Source organism: Mustelus asterias, chromosome 24, assembly GCF_964213995.1.
Source record: "Mustelus asterias chromosome 24, sMusAst1.hap1.1, whole genome shotgun sequence".
Taxonomy (NCBI): Eukaryota; Metazoa; Chordata; class Chondrichthyes; order Carcharhiniformes; family Triakidae; genus Mustelus; species Mustelus asterias.
Window position 1 is genome coordinate 54,587,914 of NC_135824.1, and position 23,628 is coordinate 54,611,541.

The 23,628-nt window shown below is 50.5% G+C and overlaps 1 protein-coding gene across 1 annotated transcript; it reads right to left on the reverse strand.

Annotated features, from left to right (window-relative positions):
- Nucleotides 1-1,703: 1,703 nt before the first annotated feature.
- tmem160 (transmembrane protein 160) lies at nt 1,704-22,927 on the reverse strand. The gene is made up of 4 exons (XM_078241779.1): nt 22,750-22,927; nt 13,704-13,728; nt 9,683-9,775; nt 1,704-4,551 (listed from the first exon to the last, which is right to left on the reverse strand). The coding sequence occupies exons 1-4, from the start codon at nt 22,903-22,905 to the stop codon at nt 4,298-4,300; spliced, it is 528 nt and encodes a 175-aa protein (XP_078097905.1). The 5' UTR covers nt 22,906-22,927; the 3' UTR covers nt 1,704-4,297.
- Between the last annotated feature and the right edge of the window lie 701 nt (nt 22,928-23,628).

Consider the following 23,628-nt stretch of genomic DNA (forward strand, 5'->3'; position numbering starts at 1 on the left):
GTAGTGTGGCGACCAGAACTGGGCGCAGTATTCCAAATGCTGTTAAGTCGGGGCAGCATGGTCAGTGCAGGCTTGGAGGGCCGAAGGGCCTGTTCCTGTGCTGTAATTTTCTTTGTTCTTTGCTCGAGGGGCTGAATGGCCTACACCTGTTCCTATGTCCCTTTCGGCCCCACCCCCCAGGAGATCCCAATGCCACTTTGGGAAGGGTGGTGACCGCGTCTGTGCGACAGGAAGGCGGACAGCCCATCGCACACAGACTAAGACTTAACAACCAGATGCCCTGATGAGGCAGTGCTGGATTGCACACAGCTTGCATTTATAACCATTTTAAACTCCCCAAGGCTGGAGTGGGGGAGCTTCTCAGGAGCGTAGATCTGACACAGAGGGCGATATCAGGGTGGGTTGGCCAAATACTTGGTTAAAGAGGTAGGCTTTTAAGGAGTGTCTTAAAGGAGAGTAGCGAGGCAGAAAATTTGAGGGTGATTAATTCCGGCGGGTCGGGGGCAAGCTCACGGAGTGATTTGAAAGTAAGTTTGAGAAGCTTTACCTTCTGGTCTCAAATATTGCGTACATATATATTACACAGGAAGCCCCAGATGTCTGTAAATTCTGCGGAATATATACATATACACACCACGAGTTAAACCCATAAGAGAGCATAAGACATGGGAAGAGAAGGTGGCCATTCAGCCCATCGAGTCTGATCCTTGAGTTTAGAAGAGAGGGGATCTCATTAGAAACTTATAAAATTCTAACAGGGTTAGACAGGGTGGATTCAGAAAGAATGGTCCCGATGGTGGGGGGAGTCCAGAACTAGGAGTCATAGTTTGGGGATAAGGGGGTAAACCTTTTAGAACTGAGGTGAGGAGAAATTTCTTCACCCAGAGGGTGGTGAATGTGTGGAATTCACTCCCACAGAAAGTAGTTGAGGCCAAAACGTTGTGTGATTTCAAGAAGAAATTAGATATAGCTCTTGGGGCTAAAGGGATCAAAGGATATGGGGGGGAAGGGGGGAATCAGAATATTGAATTCGATGATCAGCCATGATCAAAATAAATGGTGGAGCAGGCTCGAAGGGCCGAATGGCCTCCTCCTGCTTCTAGTTGCTGTGTAGCTGGAAGAGTCTAAACACATTATTGCCTTCTGAATAAACCCAAACCCAATCTGGGAAGCAGCAACCTCGCCTATTATGAGGAGAGGCTGGATAGACTGGGACTTTTTTCCCTGGAGCGTAGGAAGCTTAGGGCTGATCTTATAGAGGTCTATAAAATGATGAGGGGCACAGATCAGCGAGATAGTCAATATCTTTTCCTGAAGGTAGGGGAGTCTAAAACTAGAGGGCATAGGTTTATGGTGAGAGGGGAGAGATACAGAAGGGTCCAGAGGGGCAAGTTTTTCACACAGAGGGTGGTTAGTGTTTGGAACGAGCTGCCAGAGGCAGTAGTAGAGACGGGTACAATTTTGTCTTTTAAAAAGCATTTAGACAGTTACATGGGTAAGATGGGTATAGAAGGATATGGGCCAAACGCGGGCAATTGGGATTAGCTTAGTGGTAGAAACTGGGCGGCATGGACAAGTCGGGCCGAAGGGCCTGTTTCCAGGCTGTAAACCTCTGTGACCTTGCACCCTTGACGGGAACGGAGGAAGCAGTGATGCCGCGCCCTCACCGACCTTTCACACACACAATGAGCACACCTTCCACATTCTAAAAACTGCATTTTATTCATTGGTTTGCTTTGAAACGCAGAACAGCGCGAGTCACTCGTTATAGTGTTGAAGCATCTAGCCTCCAGAGCTTAGCTGGGAGGTTTTCTCTTTACAATCCCGAGGAGACGGCGATAAATATCCCAAGACGATGTGGGGAGGGGGTGGTGGGAGGCCGCCGATAGCACACCGAAGCTTAGAAAGAGGAAAGCACAAACAAAGTGCGCAAGCAGACCTGCAAAAGGACAGTCGGTGAGCAGGGCCTACGGACCGCCCGCCGTAGGGAGTAAGACTACGGAATAGTGCATCGCGGGAGGCCATTCGGGCCATCGCAGGCTGGACTTCCCTCATTGCCAATGCCCTTTCCCTGAAGGTGCTCAAGCAGACTCTGGGCATGGTCTCGCGGCCTCCCTCCCTCCTGACGCTGCTGCCCTAACAGGAGGCACTTTGCCCGGGTGGGGGTCAAGGCTACGGGCCAAGGTGATGAGCAGCTTTGGGCCGTGGCTGTGTGTGTGTGTGTGTGTGTGTCGGGGGTGGGGGAAGCAGGGAGGAAGAGAGAGACAGTAAGAAGCTTCACAACACCAGGTTAAAGTCCAACAGGTTTATTTGGAATCACGAGCTTTCGGAGCACTGCTCCTTCATCAGGTGAGTGGAAGTAGGTTCACAAACACATAGTTTGTAGGCAAAGATACAACTGCAAGATAATTATAGATTCTTCACATTCCAATCCGTAATTATTTTGCAGTTGTGTCTCTGTCTCTCTATGCCGTGTTTGTGAACCTACCTCCACTCACCTGAGGAAGGAGCAGCGCTCCGAAAGCTCGTGATTCCAAATAAACCTGTTGGACTTTAACCTGGTGTTGTGAGGCTTCTTACTGTGCCCCACCCCAGTCCAACACCGGCATCCCCACATTGTGTGTGTGTGTGTGCATGTGCGCTTGTGTGTGGGTGTGTGTGTGTGTGAGTGTGAGAGAGTGAGTGAGAGAGAGAGAGTGAGTGTGAGAGAATGTGAGAGAGAGTGTGAGAGAGAGAGAGAGTGTGTGAGAGAGTGTGAGAGAGAGTGAGAGAGAGTGAGAGAGAGAGTGAGAGAGACTGAGAGAGAGAGTGTGAGAGAGACTGAGAGAGAGAGTGTGAGAGAGTGAGAGAGAGTGAGAGAGAGTGAGAGAGAGTGAGAGAGAGAGAGAGAGAGTGAGTGAGAGTGTGTGAGAGAGAGTGAGAGAGAGTGAGAGAGTGAGAGAGAGTGAGAGAGAGAGTGAGCGAGAGTGAGAGAGAGAGAGTGAGAGTGAGAGAGAGAGAGCGAGAGTGAGAGAGAGAGAGTGAGAGTGAGAGAGTGAGAGAGAGAGAGTGAGTGAGAGAGAGTGAGAGAGTGTGAGAGAGAGTGAGAGAGAGTGAGTGTGTGAGTGTGTGAGAGCGTGAGAGAGCATGAGAGAGCATGAGAGAGCATGAGAGAGCGTGAGAGTGTGAGAGAGAGCGTGAGTGTGAGAGAGAGCGTGAGAGTGAGAGCGTGAGAGAGAGTGAGTGTGTGAGAGTGTGAGAGAGCGTGAGTGTGAGAGAGAACGTGAGAGTGAGAGAGAAGTGAGAGAGTGAGAGAGAGAGTGAGCGAGAGTAAGAGAGTGAGAGAGAGTGAGAGAGTGTGAGAGAGAGTGAGAGAGAGTGAGAGAGAGTGTGTGAGAGAGCATGAGACTTTAACCTGGTGTTGTGAGGCTTCTTACTGTGCCCCACCCCAGTCCAACACCGGCATCCCCACATTGTGTGTGTGTGTGTGCATGTGCGCTTGTGTGTGGGTGTGTGTGTGTGTGAGTGAGAGAGTGTGTGAGTGTGTGAGAGAGAGAGTGAGAGAGAGTGTGTGAGAGTGTGAGAGAGCATGAGAGAGCATGAGAGAGCGTGAGAGTGTGAGAGAGAGCGTGAGAGTGAGAGAGAGCGTGAGAGAGAGTGAGTGTGTGAGAGCGTGAGAGAGCATGAGAGAGCGTGAGTGTGAGAGAGAGCGTGAGAGTGAGAGAGTGAGTGAGAGAGTGAGAGAGAGCGTGAGAGTGAGAGAGTGTGAGAGAGAGTGTGAGAGAGAGTGAGTGTGAGAGAGAGTGTGAGAGTGTGAGAGAGAGTGAGTGTGTGCGCGTGGGGGGGGTTGGCAGCCAAGCCAGGAACTCTCCTCATCCGTTATACATGCCCGTTACACTGGGGAAGGGGAGGGGGATGATTGGATAAGAATTACGAAAAGGATTCTGCGCTTGGTCTTGGATCATTTTAGCCTCAGGTTGGAGTGAGGCAGGCTAACCTCCCAGGTCGCACCTTTCCCAGCTTCTGCTGAAACAAAATACAAAGGAAACCATCCCCCTCTCTCTCCAACACCACCTGCTCTTCATGTCACTGTTCTGTCCTTTACTACCGTGATTAAGACAAAATAATTTCTATTTATATAGCGCCCTTCATGATTCTGAGCGCCCAAAGCGCTGCACAGCCAATGAAGTCTCCTTTAAGCGTCGACGATGGCTGCAATGTAGAAACTCTGCATCCATAATAAATATATACAGATTTTTACACATGCAAGACCCAGCCTTGAACGCCCGATTGCTTCCTTCCTGTTCCCCGCCCTGCTTTACTTGTCCGATTTGCTCTTGTCCTCCTTGGATTTGCAGTCTTCGCACTCCTCGTCGTGAATGATTTCCACCTCAAGCCGCCCGATGTAAAGGGAGACGGCGCAGAGCCAGAACAGGGCCGCCACGCTCACCACCATGCCACTGACCAGAGCCGAGGGCACGGACAGCATCATCATCCTCCTCAGCATCAGGAGGTTGGCCACGTACGAGCCGCTCCCGTAGGACACGCAGACTCCTCCGAGGATGAAGAATCCTGGGAACAGAGGATGTGGGGGGGTTGGGGGGGGGGGGGAGGGGAAGAGGTCAGAGTGAGCAACTGGCCACGGAAATTCAGGGAACACAAAACCGGCGGAGGAACGGAAAGTATGTTGTGTTTGTAGAAGGTCTGTCATCACCTGGAGGACATCCCAGAGTGGCCAGTGACAACTTCACAGAATCCCGACAAGTGTCATTCCGCCCATCGAGTCTGCACCGACCACAATCCCACCCAGACCCTATCCCCATAACCCCCACATATTTACCCCACTAATTCCCCTGGCACTAAGGGGCAATTTAGCATGGCCAATCCACCTAACCTGCACATCTTTGGATACGAAGGGGCAATTTACCATGGCCAAACCATTTAACCTACACATCTTTGCAGTGTGGGAAGAAACCCACGCAGACATGGGGAGAACATGCAAACTCCACACAGATAGTCACCTGAGGCCGGAAATGAACCCGGGTCCCTGGCGCTGTGAGGCAACAGTGCTAACCCCCTTATAACAAGAAAAAAAACCCACCTTCCTACAGATTGAGAAGAGAGGTATCTGCTTTATTTAAGTGCTTGGTGCACCATCCCACAGTGAGACCTCATCGGATAAATGTATCACAAAAACCTGCATTTATATATAGACTTTTATAATGTCCAATTCACCCAGAACACTGAGCTACATATCTCTGAAGTGCAGCCACTATAGTTATCCAGGAAATGCAGCAGTCAGTTTCACACACAACAGTCAACGTTTCTCTATCCCCCATCAGACACTCCCAGGACAGGTACAGCACAGGGTTAGATACAGAGTAAAGCTCCCTCTACACTGTCCTATTAAACACTTCCCAGGACAGGTACAACACGGGGTTAGATACAGAGTAAAGCTCCCTCTACACTGTCCCCCATCAAACACTCCCAGGACAGGGACAGTACAGGGTTAGATACAGAGTAAAGCTCCCTCTACACTGTCCTATCAAATACTCCCAGGACAGGTACAGCACAGGGTTAGATACAGAGTAAAGCTCCCTCTACACTATCCCTCATCAAACACTCCCAGGACAGGTACAGCACGGGGTTAGATACAGAGTAAAGCTCCCTCTACACCATCCCCCCTCAAACACACCCAGGACAGGTACAGCACGGGGTTAGATACAGAGTAAAGCTCCCTCTACACCATCCCCCATCAAACACTCCCAGGACAGGTACAGCACGGGGTTAGATACAGAGTAAAGCTCCCTCTACACTATCCCCCATCAAACACTCCCAGGACAGGTACAGCAGGGGTTAGATACAGAGTAAAGCTCCCTCTACACCATCCCCCATCAAACACTCCCAGGACAGGTACAGCACGGGGTTAGATACAGAGTAAAGCTCCCTCTACTCTGTCCCCCATCAAACACTCCCAGGACAGGGACAGCACGGGGTCAGATACAGAGTAAAGCTCCCTCTACACTATCCCCCATCAAACACTCCCAGGACAGGTACAGCACGGGGTTAGATAGAGAGTAAAGCTCCCTCTACACTGCCCCATCAAACACTCCCAGGACAGGTACAGCACTGGGTTAGATACAGAGTAAAGCTCCCTCTACACTGTCCCCATCAAACACGCCCAGGACAGGTACAGCACGGGGTTAAATACAGAGTAAAGCTCCCTCTACACTGCCCCTCATCAAACACTCCCAGGACAGGTACAGCACGGGGTTAGATACAGAGTAAAGCTCCCTCTACACTGTCCCCCATCAAACACCCCCAGGACAGGTACAGCACGGGGTTGGATACAGAGTAAAGCTCCCTCTACACTGTCCCCCATCAAACACACCCAGGACAGGTACAGCACGGGGTTAGATACAGAGTAAAGCTCGCCCTATACTGTCCCCATAAAACACTCCCAGGACAGGTACAACACATGGTTAGATACAGAATTACGCTCCCTCTACACTGTCCCCCATCAAACACTCTCAGGATAGGTATAGCACGGGGTTAGATACAGAGTAAAGCTCCCTCTACACTGTCCCCCATCAAACACTCTCAGGACAGGTATAGCACGGGGTTAGATACAGAGTAAAGCTCCCTCTACACTGTCCCCATCAAACACTCCCAGGACAGGTACAGCACGGGGTTAGATACAGAGTAAAGCTCCCTCTACACTATCCCCCATCAAACACTCCCAGGACAGGTACAGCACGGGGTTAGATACAGAGTAAAGCTCCCTCTACACTGTCCCCATCAAACACTCCCAGGACAGGTACAGCACGGGGTTAGATACCGAGTAAAGCTCCCTCTACACTGTCCCCATCAAACACTCCCAGGACAGGTACAGCACGGGGTTAGATAGAGAGTAAAGCTCCCTCTACAGTGTCCCCATCAAACATTCCCAGGACAGGAACAGCACGGGGTTAGATACAGAGTAAAGCTCCCTCTACACTGTCCCCATCAAACACTCCCAGGACAGGTACAGCACGGGGTTAGATACAGAGTAAAGCTCCCTCTACACTGTCCCCCATCAAACACCCCCAGGACAGGTACAGCACGGGGTTAGATACAGAGTAAAGCTCCCTCTACACTGTCCCCCATCAAACACACCCAGGACAGGTACAGCACGGGGTTAGATACAGAGTAAAGCTCGCCCTATACTGTCCCCATAAAACACTCCCAGGACAGGTACAGCACAGGGTTAGATACAGAATTACGTTCCCTCTATACTGTCCCCCATCAAACACTCTCAGGATAGGTATAGCACGGGGTTAGATACAGAGTAAAGCTCCCTCTACACTGTCCCCCATCAAACACTCTCAGGACAGGTATAGCACAGGGTTAGATACAGAGTAAAGCTCCCTCTACACTGTCCCCATCAAACACTCCCAGGACAGGTACAGCACGGGGTTAGATACAGAGTAAAGCTCCCTCTACACTGTCCCCATCAAACACTCCCAGGACAGGTACAGCACGGGGTTAGACACAGAGTAAAGCCCCCTCTACACTGTCCCCCATCAAACACTCCCAGGACAGGTACAGCACGGGGTTAGATACAGAGTAAAGCTCCCTCTACACTGTCCCCCATCAAACACTCCCAGGACAGGTACAGCACGGGGTTAGATACAGAGTAAAGCTCCCTCTACACTGTTCCCCATCAAACACCCTCAGGACAGGTACAGCACGGGGTTAGATACAGAGTAAAGCTCCCTCTACACTGTCCCCCGTGAAACACTCCCAGGACAGGTACAGCACGGGGTTAGATACAGAGTAAAGTTCCCTCTAAACTGTCCCCATCAAACACTCCCAGGACAGGTACAGCACGGGGTTAGATACAGAGTAAAGTTCCCTCTACACTGTCCCCCATCAAACACTCCCAGGACAGGTACAGCACGGGGTTAGATACAGCTCATTCTTCATTCTGGTGTGAGGATAACCCATGCCAGGTACTTCAAGAGCCGGCAGCAGAACTTACTGCCACGAAAGCTGCTGGAACATCATCACTTATATCCTCCCAGAAATGGGAGCTAATAACCTCTACACAGTCTGGACATCACATAGCTTCAGTCCCATAGCACACAGGTGACCCAGGGGAGACGGTGGCATAGCAGGAACGTCACAGGACTAGTAAACCTAAGACCCAGGCTAATGCCCTGGAGACACGGATTCAAATCCCACCACAGCAGCTGGAGGAATTCAAATCAAACAATAAAATCTGGAATTGAAAGCTAGTCTCAGTAACAGTGACATCATTTGTAAAAAATTCCCATCTAGAAATCATAGAATCCTACAGTGCAGCAGGAGGCCATTCAGCCCATCGAGCCTGCACCAACAACAATCCCACCCAGGTCTATCCCCGAAACCCCATGTATTGATCCTGCTAGTCCCCCCTGTCACTACGGTGTAACTTAGCACAGCCAATCCACCTAACCTGCACATCTTTGGACACTAAGGGGCAATTTAGCATGGCCAATCCACCTAACCTGCACATCTTTGGACACTAAGGGACAATTTAGCATGGCCAATCCACCTAACCTGCACATCTTTGGACACTAAGGGGTAATTTAGCATGGCCACTCCACCTAACCCGCACATCTTTAGACACTAAGGGGCAATTTAGCATGGCCAATCCACGTAAACTGCACATCTTTGGACACTAAGGGGCAATTTAGCATGGCCAATCCACCTAACCCGCAGATCTTTGGACACTAAGGGGCAATTTAGCATGGCCAATCCACCTAAACCGCACATGTTTGGACACTAAGGGGCAATTTAGTATGGCCAATCCACCTAACCTGGACATCTTTGGACACTAAGGGGCAATTTAGCATGGCCAATCCACCTAACCTGGACATCTTTGGACACTAAGGGGCAATTTAGCATAGCCAATCCACCTAACCTGCACATCTTTGGACACTAAGAGGCAATTTAGCATGGCCAATCCACCTAACCTGGACATCTTTGGACACTAAGGGGCAATTTAGCATAGCCAATCCACCTAACCTGCACATCTTTGGACACTAAGAGGCAATTTAGCATGGCCAATCCACCTAACCTGGACATCTTGGGACACTAAGGGGCAATTTAGCATGGCCAATCCACCTAACCTGCACATCTTTGGACACTAAGGGGCAATTTAGCATAGCCAATCCACCTACCTAACCTGCACATCTTTGGACACTAAGGGGCAATTTAGCATAGCCAATCCACCTAACCTGGACATCTTTGGACACTAAGGGGCAATTTAGCATGGCCAATTCACCTAACCTGCACATTTCCTTCACTATTGTCCTTTCATAAAGAACTCTGCCTTACCTGGTCTCCAGATGCAATTCCAAACCTGTAGCAATGCGGTTGACTCTTAACTGCCCTCTGAAATGGCCGAGCGAGACACTCAGTTCAAGGGGCAACTAGGGATGGGTAACAAATGCCGACCCAGCCGGCGACGCCCAATAAAGAACACAATTTAAGTTCAGCCCACAGTCTATGGGTTTTGTGGAACTGACAGAGTTGGGCAGTAAAACCAGCACTGGCTCGTGGACCCAACGCAAAGCCAGCAGCCTGGGGGAGCTGGGGTGGGTTTGCACTGTTGTCATATTGCCACGTATAAACTGAAGGATAGGCGTACAGTAAAGCTGCGTGGTTCACTGTTACTCACCATAAGCTGCCTCTCTCCCCGTCTCACTCTGCATGTACGATATCACTCCCACTCCCGTCGCCAACAGACCATTCCGGAACCAGGAGAGAAATCCTATTGAGCAAGAGAGGCAATGTAACGTCCTGCCGTCCAACTCTCATCAAAACGTACACAATACTGAGCATGTCTGGATAGAGTGGACGTGGGGAAGATGTTTCTATTAGTCGGAGAGACTGGGATCCGAGGGCCCAGCCTCAGAGTAAAGGGGTAGAACCGAGATGAGGAGGAATTTCTTCAGCCGGAGGGTGGTGAATCTGTGGAATTCATTGCCACAGAGGAGGCCAGGTCATTGAGTGCATTTAAGACAGAGATAGAAAGGTTCTTGATTAGTAAGGGGACACCACGGTGTCACAGTGGGTTAGCACTGCTACCTCACAGCGCCAGGGACCCGGGTTCAATTCCGGCCTCGGGTCACCATCTGTGTGGAGTTTGCACATTCTCCCCGTGTCTGAGTGGGTTTCCTCCGGGTGCTCCAGTTTTCCTCCCACAGTCCAAAGATGTGCGGGTTAGGTGGATTGGCTGTGCTAAATTGACCCTAGTGTCAGGGGATTAACAGGTTAAATATGTGGGGTTATGGGGATAGGGCCTGGGTGGGATTGTGGCTGGTACAGACTCGATGGGCTGAATGGCCTCCTTCTGCACTGTAGGGATTCTATCAAAGGTTACGGGGAAAAGGAGGGGAATGTGGTTGAGAAACCAGACTCGATGGGCTGAGTGGCCTCATTCTGCTCCTATACCTTATGGTTGTATAACTCCGACCTCCTACTCTCTTCCCTCTGCCACCTGAAGGTGCCAATTCTCCCTGGGGCAGGCCCTTCAGCTACTGGCCACCCTTCGAGAGCGAGGCCAGTCAGGGTGGATGGGCTATTCGCCCATGAGGGCAGTGCAACCGAGTGCAATCCGACCCCACACGCCTAATGCAAGCAGGAGTGGGCGAGTTCGTACCCAGGCTGAGAACGGCCGGGTTGGCACAGAACCCGGGGCCCTCCCTCCCTCCCACCCAGCTCCATCAGACAGCGAATCTAAGCAAACACTTCAGCAACTGCCCCTCTTTTATTCAATGGGGAGTCTGAGGGAGGGTTTTGCAAAATAGGGCTTTCCCGCCAAAGGAACCCAAGTCAACATTGAGGAAAGTGGACTGAAATACTGAAATTGTAGAATGGCTAAAAGTTTGTTATTAGTGTCACGAGTCAGCTTACATTAACACTGCAATGAAGTTACTGTGAAAATCCCCTAGTCACCACACTTCAGTGCCTGTTCGGGTTACATTGAGGGAGAATTTAGCACCTAACCAGCACGTCTTTCGGACTGTGGGAGGAAACCGGAGCACCTGGAGGTAAACCCATGCAGACACAGACAGCGACCCAAGCAGGAATCAAATCCGGGTCTCTGGCGTCGTGAGTCAGCAGTGCTAACCACACAGGAGGCCAAACAGCCCATCATGCCTCTGCTAGCTCTTCCAGTCGGCACGGTAGCACAGTGGTTAGCACTGCTGCTTCACAGCTCCAGGGAACCTGGGTTCGATTCCCGGCTTGGGTCACTGTCTGTGTGGAGTCTGCACGTTCTCCCCGTGTCTGTGTGGGTTTCCTCCGGGTGCTCCGGTTTCCTCCCACAGTCCAAAGATGTGCGGGTTAGGTTGATTGGCCATGCTAAAATTGCCCCTTAATGTCCTGAGATGTGTAGGTTAGAGGGATTAGCGGGTAAATATATGGGAGTAGGGTCTGGGTGGGGTTGTTGTTTGTGCAGACTCGATGGGCCGAATGGCCTCTTTCTGTGCTGTATGATTTCTATGATTTCAGTCCCACTCCCCAGCCTTTTCCTTGAGAATGTTATTTCCTTATAGGGACACGGGTTCGATTCCCAGCTTGGGTCACTGTCTGTGTGGAGTTTGCATGTTCTCCCCGTGTCTGCGCGGGTTTACTCCGGATGCTCCGGTTTCCTCCCACAATTGGCCACGCTAAATTCTCCCTCAGTGGCAAGGGTCTAACAGGTTAAATACGTGGGATTCCAGATTAGGGGCTGGGTGGGATTAGGGTCGGTGCAGGTTCAATGGACCGAATGGCCTCCTTGTGCTCTGCAGGGATTCTGTGATTCTATGAAATCTGCGGCATTCAGTTAGAAGTTCAAAACTAACACTATTGCATTCCCCATCTCCTCCTCCCCTCCCCTCCTGTACTCCCACTCTCCCTCCTCTTTCTCTCTCACATTCCCCCACCTCTTCTCAACCCACTCCCTCCCCTCTACTTCCACCCTCTCTCCTCCTTCTGTCTCCTTCCCTCTCCACGGTGGCACAGTGGGTTAGCACTGCTGCCTCACAGTGCCAGGGACCCGGGTTCGATTCCCGGCTTGGGTCACTGTCTGTGTGGAGTCTGCACGTTCTCCCCGTGTCTGCGTGGGTTTCCTCCGGGTGCTCCAGTTTCCCCCCACAGTCCGAAAGACGTGCTGGTTAGAGTGCATTGGCCGTGCTAAATTCTCCCTCAGTGTACCCGAACAGGTGCCGGAGTGTGGCGACTAGGGGATTTTCACAGTAACTTCATTGCAGTGTTTATGTAAGCCTAATTGTGACACTAATAAAAAAACTTAAGTGGGGTGTGGCAAACCCGTGGAATTCTCTACCACAGAAGGCTGTGAAGGCCTAATTACTGAATATATTTGAGGAGGAAATAGATTAGCCAAGAATTAGCCAAGACACCCTTTATCTGTATGAAGGAGCTGTAAACATCAAAGAAAGTTTGAGTTAAGTTTAAGTTCATTTATTAGTGTCACAAGTCGGCTTACATTAACACTGCAATGAAGTTACTGTGAAAATCCCCTAGTCGCCACAGAAAGTGAACCCGAACTTGAGGAAGAGAATGCTGGGGTGCTACAATTTTTGCAGTGTAAGGGGTCTGGCACCTACATGGTTAATCCGTGCTGGTCAGGTGCATTGGCCGTGCTGAATTCTCCCTTACTGTACCCGAACAGGCACCGGAGTGTGGCGACAAGGGGATTTTGGTCTGGGCTCCTGCTCTGCCCAAGACCACAAGGAACTACGAAAGGTCGTGAATGTAGCCCAGTCCATCGCGCAAACCAGCCTCCCATCCATTGACTCTGTCTACACTTCCCGCTGCCTCGGCAAAGCAGCCAGCATAATCAAGGACCCCACACACCCCGGACATTCTCTCTTCCACCTTCTTCCGTTGGGAAAAAGATATAAAAGGCAGAGGTCACGTACCAACCGACTCAAGAACAGCTTCTTCCCTGCTGCCATCGGACTTTTGAATGGACTTACCTTGCATTAAGTTGATCTTTCTCTACACCCTAGCTATGACTGTAACACTACATTCTGCACCCTCTCCTTTCCTTCTCTATGAACGGTATGCTTTGTCTGTATAGCGCGCAAGAAACAATACTTTTCACTGTATGTTAATACATGTAAGAAGTTTAACAACACCAGGTTAAAGTCCAACAGGTTTATTTGGCAGCAAAAGCCACACAAGCTTTCGGAGCCTTAAGCTCCTTCTTCAGGTGAGTGGGAATTCTGCTCACAAACAGGGCATATAAAGACACAAACTCAATTTACATGAATAATGGTTGGAATGTGAATACTTAGTTAATCAAGTCTTAAAGGTACAAACAATGTGAGTGGAGAGAGCATTAAGCACAGGTTAAAGAGATGTGTATTGTCTCCAGACAGGACAGCCAGTGAAACTCTGCAAGTCCAGGCAAGTCGTGGGGGTTACAGATAGTGTGACATGAATCCAAGATCCCGGTTGAGGCCATCCTCATGTGTGCGGAACTTGGCTATCAGTTTCTGCTCAGCGACCCTGCGCTGTCGTGTGTCGTGGTGTTAATACATGTGACAATAATAAATCAAATCAATAATCACAGCCACTTCATTGCAGTGTTAATGTAAGCCTGTCCGTGACACTAATAAATAAACTTTAAACTTATTATTTAAAATAATTTCACGAAGGTATAAAGAAAATGAAGACGGCCGTACCTGTCTCGTGCGCCTTCCTGAGCATCTGAATTTAAAGAGGAAACACAAGACAGTACGTAAGGAACTCGCAGCCTGAGTACAGATCGAATTCAGAGAGGTGGGGACAACCCCGGCACCCATTCCGGGGAGCTGAGCTACACAATCCGGCCTTTCCTCAGTTCGTGCTACTGCAACCCCCCTGAGCGATTGGTCCAGTTAATGCACTGCAGCTGCCAGCCCAGCCAACACGGGATTTTGCCACACCAACACTGGCCTCCACTTTCCCCGTGGGGCGTGGCATGGTGGTTAGCACGGCTGCCTCACAGCGCCAGGTGTTCGATCCCCGGCTCGGGTCACTGTCTGTGCGGAGTTTGCACATTCTCTCCGTGTCTGCGTGGGTTTCCTCCCACAGTCTGAAAGATGTGCTGGTTAGGGGTGCATTGACCCGAACAGGCACCGGAGTGTGGCGACTCGGGGAATTTCACAGTAACTTCATTGCAGAGTTACTGTAAGCCTTACTTGGGACTAATAAATAAACTTTAAAATGCTGGGCCCAGCCAGCGACGCCCATGTCCCACAAATGAATTTTTTAAAACCCCACCCTCTCTGGGTTGCACATACTGGTCAAGCAAAAGGTTCAACCTGACTTTTACGGGCACTGGTGAGCTGTATGTTGCTTAATTTGGAGCTATAGAGATAGATAGCTGTTAAGAATTACACTTTGTCATGTATTTGAACTGGTAAAAGTTATGCTAATTCTGTTTGTTCCAGGTAAAACTACCCAGTTGGTCAACAGACTCACACCTGGAGTGTAACACCTTATGCTCGCAGTAATGCCAAAATCAAATAAAGTTGGGGTCCAGGCTAACTTCATAAGTTTCTGATCCAGTTTCTGACTCTCCTTACCCAAGGCAGACACTTGTGCACCACTCTGTGTGGTCTCCCTGACACCCTGTGAAGTTGTAGCAAGGCCTCCCTACTTTTATCCTCCATTTTCCCTTATAATGAAGGCCAACATTCTAATGCCTTCCTAATCGCTAGAATCATAGAATCCCAACAGTGCAGAAGGAGGCCATTTGGCCCATCGAGTCTGCACCCACCACAGTCCCACCCAGACTATGCCCACGCATTTACCCTGCCGATCCCCCTAACACTCGGGTCATAGAAGCCCTACAGTGCAGAAAGAGGCCATTTGGCCCATCGAGTCTGCACCGACCACAATCCCACCCTGGCCCTACCCCCTTATCCCTACATATTTACCCGCTAATCCCTGTTACCTACGCATCTCAGGACACTAAGGGGCAATTTTAGCATGGCCAATCAGCCTAACCTGCACATCTTTGGACTGTGGGAAGAAACCGGAGCACCCGGAGGAAACCTATGCAGACATGCGGAGGATGTGCAAACTCCGCACAGACAGTGACCCAAGCCGGGAATCGAACCCAGGTCCCTGGCGCTGTGAGGCAGCAGTGCTAACCACTAGAATATAAAAAAAGGATTAGCATAACTTTTACCAGCTAAAATACTTGAACATGACCAAGTATAATTCTTAACAGCTGTCCACCTCTATAGTTCCAATTTAAGCAATATCCCCACAGACATACATTACTTGAGAACCCTTTGATGAAGAGTCATCCAGACTCGAAACGTTGGCTCTATTCTCTCTCCACAGATGCTGTCAGACCTGCTGAGATTTTCCAGCATTTTCTGTTTTTGTTTCAAATTCCAGCATCCTCAGAATTTTGCTTTTATTAAAATCCGAGGTCCCATCTCTGGACGACACAAACCACTTCACTATCCTTAAGGAGTGTAGAGGAGTTGTCCGGGGAAATCCTAGGGCAGTATTGATCCCTCAGCCCACATCAGTAAGAGAGATGACTTGTGGGATCTTGCTATGCGCCAATTAGCTGTCATGTTTTCCGACATTACAAAGCTGCCTCAAAGTTATAGAATCATAGAATCCCTACAGTACAGAAAGAGGCCATTCGGCCCATCGAGTCTGCACCGACCACAATCCCACCCAGGCCCTACCTCTATATCCCTACATATTTTACCCACTAATCCCTCTAACCTACGCATCTCAGGACACTAAGGGGCAATTTTAGCATGGCCAATCAACCTAACCTGCACATCTTTGGACTGTGGGAGGAAACCGGAGCACCCGGAGGAAACCCACGCAGACACGAGGAGAATGTGCAAACTCCACACAGACAGTGACCCAAGCCAGGAATCGAACCCAGGTCCCTGGAGCTGTGAAGCAGCAGTGCTAACCACTGTGCTACCGTGCCGCCCAGTTACTTAAAGTTACTTAAACTGCTCATAAACCACCCTGAGAAGGACTTGCATTTGTATAGTGCCTTTTACAACTGCAGCATGTCCCCAAGTGCTTTACAACAAGGGTACTTTTTGAAGTGTTGTAATGTCGGAAAGGCAGCAGCTGGTTATGGGACCTTGCCGTATGCATCGTGATGTTGGCTGGAATATAAATCTCTGCCACACACCAGGCAGCCAGAACTCAGATCAACACAGAAAATGCTGGAAATACATAGCAGGTCTGGCTGCATCAGTGGAAGGCAAAACGGAGTTAACGTTTCAGAGAACTGCCCTGCTCTCCTTCAAATACTAGGATCTTGCACACCCACCCGAGAGACACGGACTCCGGCCTGTTTAATGTCTCATCCCGAAAGATGACTTTCCCTCACCGCCACGCAAACGCCCGTCAACGGGTGACACCCAAGTCTGCCACAGTTACCCATCTGTCTGCCACAGTTACACATATGTCGGTCACAGTTACATGTGTCAGTCACAGTTACACATATGTCAGTCATCGTTGGTCATGGTTACACATATGTTGGTCACTGTTACACGTATGTTGGTCATGGTTCCATGTATGTTGGTCACGGTTACATGTATGTTGGTCACAGTTACACATGTTGGTCACAGTTACACGTGTTGGTCACAGTTACACGTGTTGGTCACAGTTACACGTGTTGGTCACGGTTACACATTAGTATGTTAGTCACGGTTACACGTATGTTGGTCATGATCACATATATGTTGGTCACGATCACATATATGTTGGTCACGGTCACGTATGTTGGTCACGGTCACATGTATGTTGGTCACGGTTACACGTGTTGGTCACGGTTATACGTGTCGGTCACGGTTACACGTATGTCGGTCAGTTACACATGTCGGTCACAGTTACACATATGTCGGTCACAGTTACACGTATGTCGGTCACAGTTACACGCATGTCAGTCACAGTTACACGTATGTCGGTCACAGTTACACGTATGCCGGTCACAGTTACACATATGCCAGTCACAGTTACACGTATGTCGGTCACAGTTACACGTATGTCGGTCACGGTTACACATGTCGGTCACCGTTACACATGTCGGTCACGGTTACACGTGTTAGTCACGGTTACACGTCAGTCACAGTTACACGTATGTCAGTCACAGTTACACGTATGTCAGTCACGGTTACACGTATGTCAGTCACGGTTACACGTCGGTCACGGCTACACATGTCAGTCACAGTTACACGTATGTCGGTCACAGTTACACGCATGTCAGTCACAGTTACACGTATGTCAGTCACAGTTACACGTATGTCGGTCACGGTTACACGTATGTCGGTCACGGTTACACGTCGGTCACGGTTACACATATGTCAGTCACAGTTAAACGTATGTTAGTCATAGTTACACGTATGTCGGTCACAGTTACACGTATGTCGGTCACGGTTACACGTATGTCAGTCACGGTTACACGTCGGTCACGGATACATGTATGTCGGTCACGGTTACACTTGTTGGTCACAGTTACACGTATGTCGGTCACAGTTACACGTATGTCGGTCACAGTTACACATGTTGGTCAGTTACGCGTATGTCGGTCATAGTTACACGTATGTCGGTCACAGTTACACATGTTGGTCACAGTTACACGTATGTCGGTCACAGTTACACATATGTCGGTCACAGTTACACATGTCGGTCACGGTTACACGTATGTCGGTCACGGTTACACGTATGTCGGTCACAGTTACACGTATGTCAGTCACAGTTACACGTATGTCGGTCACGGTTACACGTATGTCGGTCACGGTTACACATATGCCGGTCACAGTTACACGTATGCCGGTCACAGTTACACGTATGTCGGTCACAGTTACACGTATGTCGGTCACAGTTACACGTATGTCGGTCACAGTTACACATGTCGGTCACGGTTACACATGTCAGTCACGGTTACACATGTCAGTCACAGTTACACGTATGTCGGTCACAGTTACACGTATGTCAGTCACAGTTACACGCATGTCAGTCACGGTTAGACGTATGTCAGTCACGGTTACACGTATGTCACGGTTACACATGTCAGTCAGTTACACGTATGTCGGTCACAGTTACATGTATGTCGGTCACAGTTACACGTATGTCAGTCACAGTTACACGTCGGTCACGGTTACACATGTCAGTCACAGTTACACATATGTCGGTCACAGTTACACGTATGTCGGTCACGGTTACACGTATGTCGGTCACGGTTACACGTATGTCGGTCATGGTTACACGTCGGTCACGGTTACATGTATGTCGGTCACGGTTATACTTGTTGGTCACAGTTACACGTATGTTGGTCACACTTACACGTATGTCAGTCACAGTTACACATGTCAGTCACAGTTACACGTATGTCAGTCACGGTTACACGTATGTCGGTCACAGTTACACATGTTGGTCACAGTTACACGTATGTCGGTCAGTTACACGTATGTCGGTCACAGTTACACGTATGTCGGTCACGGTTACACGTATGTTGGTCACAGTTACACGTATGTCAGTCACAGTTACACATGTCAGTCACAGTTACACGTATGTCAGTCACGGTTACACGTATGTCGGTCACAGTTACACATGTTGGTCACAGTTACACGTATGTCGGTCACAGTTACACGTATGTCGGTCACAGTTACACGTATGTCGGTCACGGTTACACGTATGTCGGTCACGGTTACACGTATGTCGGTCACGGTTACACGTATGTCGGTCACAGTTACACGTATGTCGGTCATGGTTACACGTATGTCAGTCACGGTTACACGTATGTCGGTCACAGTTACACGTATGCCGGTCACAGTTACACATGTCAGTCACAGTTACACGTATGTCGGTCACAGTTACACGTCAGTCACAGTTACACGCATGTCAGTCACGGTTACACGTATGTCAGTCACGGTTACACGTATGTCACGGTTACTCATGTCAGTCAGTTACACGTATATCGGTCACAGTTACATGTATGTCGGTCACGGTTACACGTATGTCGGTCACAGTTACACGTATGTCGGTCACAGTTACACGTATGTCGGTCACGGTTACACGTATGTCAGTCACGGTTACACGTATGTCGGTCACGGTTACACATATGTCGGTCACGGTTACACGTATGTTGGTCACAGTTACACGTATGTCAGTCACAGTTACACATGTCAGTCACAGTTACACGTATGTCAGTCACGGTTACACGTATGTCAGTCACAGTTACACATGTTGGTCACAGTTACACGTCAGTCACAGTTACACATATGTCGGTCACAGTTACACATATGTCGGTCACAGTTATACATGTGTCAGTCACAGTTACACGTATGTCAGTCACGGTTACATGTATGTCAGTCACGGTTAGACGTATGTCAGTCACGGTTACACGTCGGTTACGGTTACACATGTCAGTCACAGTTACACGTATGTCGGTGACAGTTACATGTATGTCGGTCACAGTTACACGTATGTCAGTCACAGTTACACGTATGTCAGTCACAGTTACATGTATGTCGGTCACAGTTACACGTATGTCGGTCACAGTTACACGTATGTCGGTCACGGTTACACGTATGTCGGTCACGGTTACACGTCGTTCACGGTTACACATATGTCAGTCACAGTTACACGTATGTCGGTCACAGTTACACTTTATGTCGGTCACAGTTACACGTATGTCGGTCACAGTTACATGTCAGTCACGGTTACACGTCAGTCACGGTTACACGTCAGTCACGGTTACACGTATGTCGGTCACGGTTACACTTGTCGGTCACAGTTACACGTATGTCGGTCACAGTTACACGTATGTCGGTCACAGTTACACGTATGTCAGTCACAGTTACACGTCGGTCACGGTTACACGTATGTCGGTCACGGTTACACTTGGTAACAGTTACACGTATGTCGGTCACGGTTACACGTATGTCGGTCAGTTACACGTATGTCGGTCACAGTTACATGTATGTCAGTCACGGTTACACGTATGTCAGTCACGGTTACACGTATGTCAGTCACGGTTACACGTATGTCAGTCACAGTTACACGTATGTCGGTCACAGTTACACATGTTGGTCACAGTTACACGTATGTCGGTCGCAGTTACACGTATGTCGGTCACAGTTACACGTATGTCGGTCACGGTTACACGTATGTCGGTCACGGTTACACGTATGTCGGTCACGGTTACACGTATGTCGGTCATGGTTACACGTATGTCGGTCGCGGTTACACGTATATCGGTCACGGTTACACGTATTTCGGTCACAGTTACACGTATGTCGGTCACGGTTACACGTTTGTCGGTCACAGTTACACGTATGCCGGTCATGGTTACACGTATGTCGGTCACGGTTACACGTATGTTGGTCAGTTACACGTATGTCGGTCATGGTTACACGTATGTCGGTCACAGTTACACGTATGTCGGTCACAGTTACACGTATGTCGGTCAGTTACACGTATGTTGGTCACAGCTACACGTATGTCGGTCACGGTTACACGTATGTCGGTCACAGCTACACGTATGTCGGTCACGGTTACACGTATGTCGGTCACAGTTACACGTATGTCGGTCACAGTTACACATATGTTGGTCACGGTTACACGTATGTCTGTCACAGTTACACGTATGTCGGTCACAGTTACACATATGTCGGTCACGGTTACACGTATGTCGGTCACAGTTACACGTATGTCGGTCACAGTTACACGTATGTCGGTCACAGTTACACGTATGTCAGTCACAGTTACACGTATGTCGGTCACAGTTACACATGTTGGTCACAGTTACACGTATGTCGGTCACGGTTACACATATGTCGGTCACGGTTACACGTATGTTGGTCAGTTACACGTATGTCGGTCATGGTTACGCGTATGTCGGTCACAGTTACACGTATGTCGGTCACAGTTACACGTATGTCGGTCAGTTACACGTATGTTGGTCACAGCTACACGTATGTCGGTCACGGTTACACGTATGTCGGTCACAGCTACACGTATGTCGGTCACGGTTACACGTATGTCGGTCACAGTTACACGTATGTCGGTCACAGTTACACATATGTTGGTCACGGTTACACGTATGTCTGTCACAGTTACACGTATGTCGGTCACAGTTACACATATGTCGGTCACGGTTACACGTATGTCGGTCACAGTTACACGTATGTCGGTCACAGTTACACGTATGTCGGTCGCAGTTACACGTATGTCAGTCACAGTTACACGTATGTCGGTCACAGTTACACATGTTGGTCACAGTTACACGTATGTCGGTCACAGTTACACGTATGTCGGTCACGGTTACACGTTTGTCGGTCACAGTTACACGTTTGTCGGTCACAGTTACACGTATGCCGGTCATGGTTACACGTATGTCGGTCACGGTTACACGTATGTTGGTCAGTTACACGTATGTCGGTCATGGTTACACGTATGTCTGTCACAGTTACACGTATGTCGGTCACAGTTACACGTATGTCGGTCAGTTACACGTATGTTGGTCACAGCTACACGTATGTCGGTCACGGTTACACGTATGTCGGTCACAGCTACACGTATGTCGGTCACGGTTACACGTATGTCGGTCACAGTTACACGTATGTCGGTCACAGTTACACATATGTTGGTCACGGTTACACGTATGTCTGTCACAGTTACACGTATGTCGGTCACAGTTACACATATGTCGGTCACGGTTACACGTATGTCGGTCACAGTTACACGTATGTCGGTCACAGTTACACGTATGTCGGTCACAGTTACACGTATGTCGGTCATGGTTACACGTATGTCGGTCACGGTTACACGTATGTCAGTCACGGTTACACGTATGTCAGTCACAGTTACACGTATGTCGGTCACAGTTACACATGTTGGTCACAGTTACACGTATGTCGGTCGCAGTTACACGTATGTCGGTCGCAGTTACACGTATGTCGGTCACAGTTACACGTATGTCGGTCATGGTTACACGTATGTCGGTCACGGTTACACGTATGTCGGTCACGGTTACACGTATGTCGGTCACGGTTACACGTATGTCGGTCACGGTTACACGTATGTCGGTCATGGTTACACGTATGTCGGTCGCGGTTACACGTATATCGCTCACGGTTACACGTATGTCGGTCACAGTTACACGTATGTCGGTCACGGTTACACGTTTGTCGGTCACAGTTACACGTATGCCGGTCATGGTTACACGTATGTCGGTCACGGTTACACGTATGTTGGTCAGTTACACGTATGTCGGTCATGGTTACACGTATGTCGGTCACAGTTACACGTATGTCGGTCACAGTTACACGTATGTCGGTCAGTTACACGTATGTTGGTCACAGCTACACGTATGTCGGTCACGGTTACACGTATGTCGGTCACAGCTACACGTATGTCGGTCACGGTTACACGTATGTCGGTCACAGTTACACGTATGTCGGTCACAGTTACACATATGTTGGTCACGGTTACACGTATGTCTGTCACAGTTACACGTATGTCGGTCACAGTTACACATATGTCGGTCACGGTTACACGTATGTCGGTCACAGCTACACCTATGTTGGTCACGGTTCAAAGATGATTTTTCAGGAACATGCACAGAATGGCGGCTCGCTCTGTATTTGCTGCAGTTTCAGTCAGGATGTTTCCGCTCTGATTAAACTCTCTCTCACACTGTCTGTCTCGGTCTGTCTCTCAGTCTGTGTCTCTCTCTCTGTCTCTCACCCAGGCATCCGCCCTGTCCAGCTCACTCGCCCCGGTCTGTCCGGCACCCCAACTCGCCGCTCCCGCCCGGCTCTGGCTGCGGCCCCGGCCGCCCCAACTCAACCTCCCGCGGACAAGGTGCCGGCGCCAGGCCCCGAGCGCCCGCAGAGCCGCCATCAGCAGCCAAACTGCAGGCCGCACCGCCAGGCCGCTCCTCCCGCCGCCAGGGGCGCTGCACCCGGAGGACTCCTCCCGCCGCCAGGCCGCTCCTCCCGCCGCCAGGGGCGCTGCACCCGGAGAACTCCTCCCGCCGCCAGGGGCGCTGCACCCGGAGGACTCCTCCCGCCGCCAGGCCGCTCCTCCCGCCGCCAGGGGTGCTGCACCCGGAGAACTCCTCCCGCCGCCAGGGGCGCTGCACCCGGAGGACTCCTCCCGCCGCCAGGCCGCTCCTCCCGCCGCCAGGGGCGCTGCACCCGGAGAACTCCTCCCGCCGCCAGGGGCGCTGCACCCGGAGGACTCCTCCCGCCGCCAGGCCGCTCCTCCCGCCGCCAGGGGCGCTGCACCCGGAGGACTCCTCCCGCCGCCAGGGGCGCTCCTCCCGGAGGACTCCTGCCGCCGTCAGCCCGCTCCTCCGCCGCCAGGGGCGCTCCTCCCGGAGGACTCCTCCCGCCGCCACGGTCGCTGCAACCGGAGGACTCCTCCCGCCGCCAGGGGCGCTCCTCCCGGAGGACTCCTCCCGCCGCCAGGGGCGCTGCACCCGGAGGACTCCTCCCGCCACCAGGGGCGCTGCACCGGGAGGACTCCTCCGGCCGCCAGGGGCGCTGCACCGGGAGGACTCCCCCCGCCGCCAGGGGCGCTGCAGCGGGAGGACTCCTCCGGCCGCCAGGGGCGGTCCTCCCG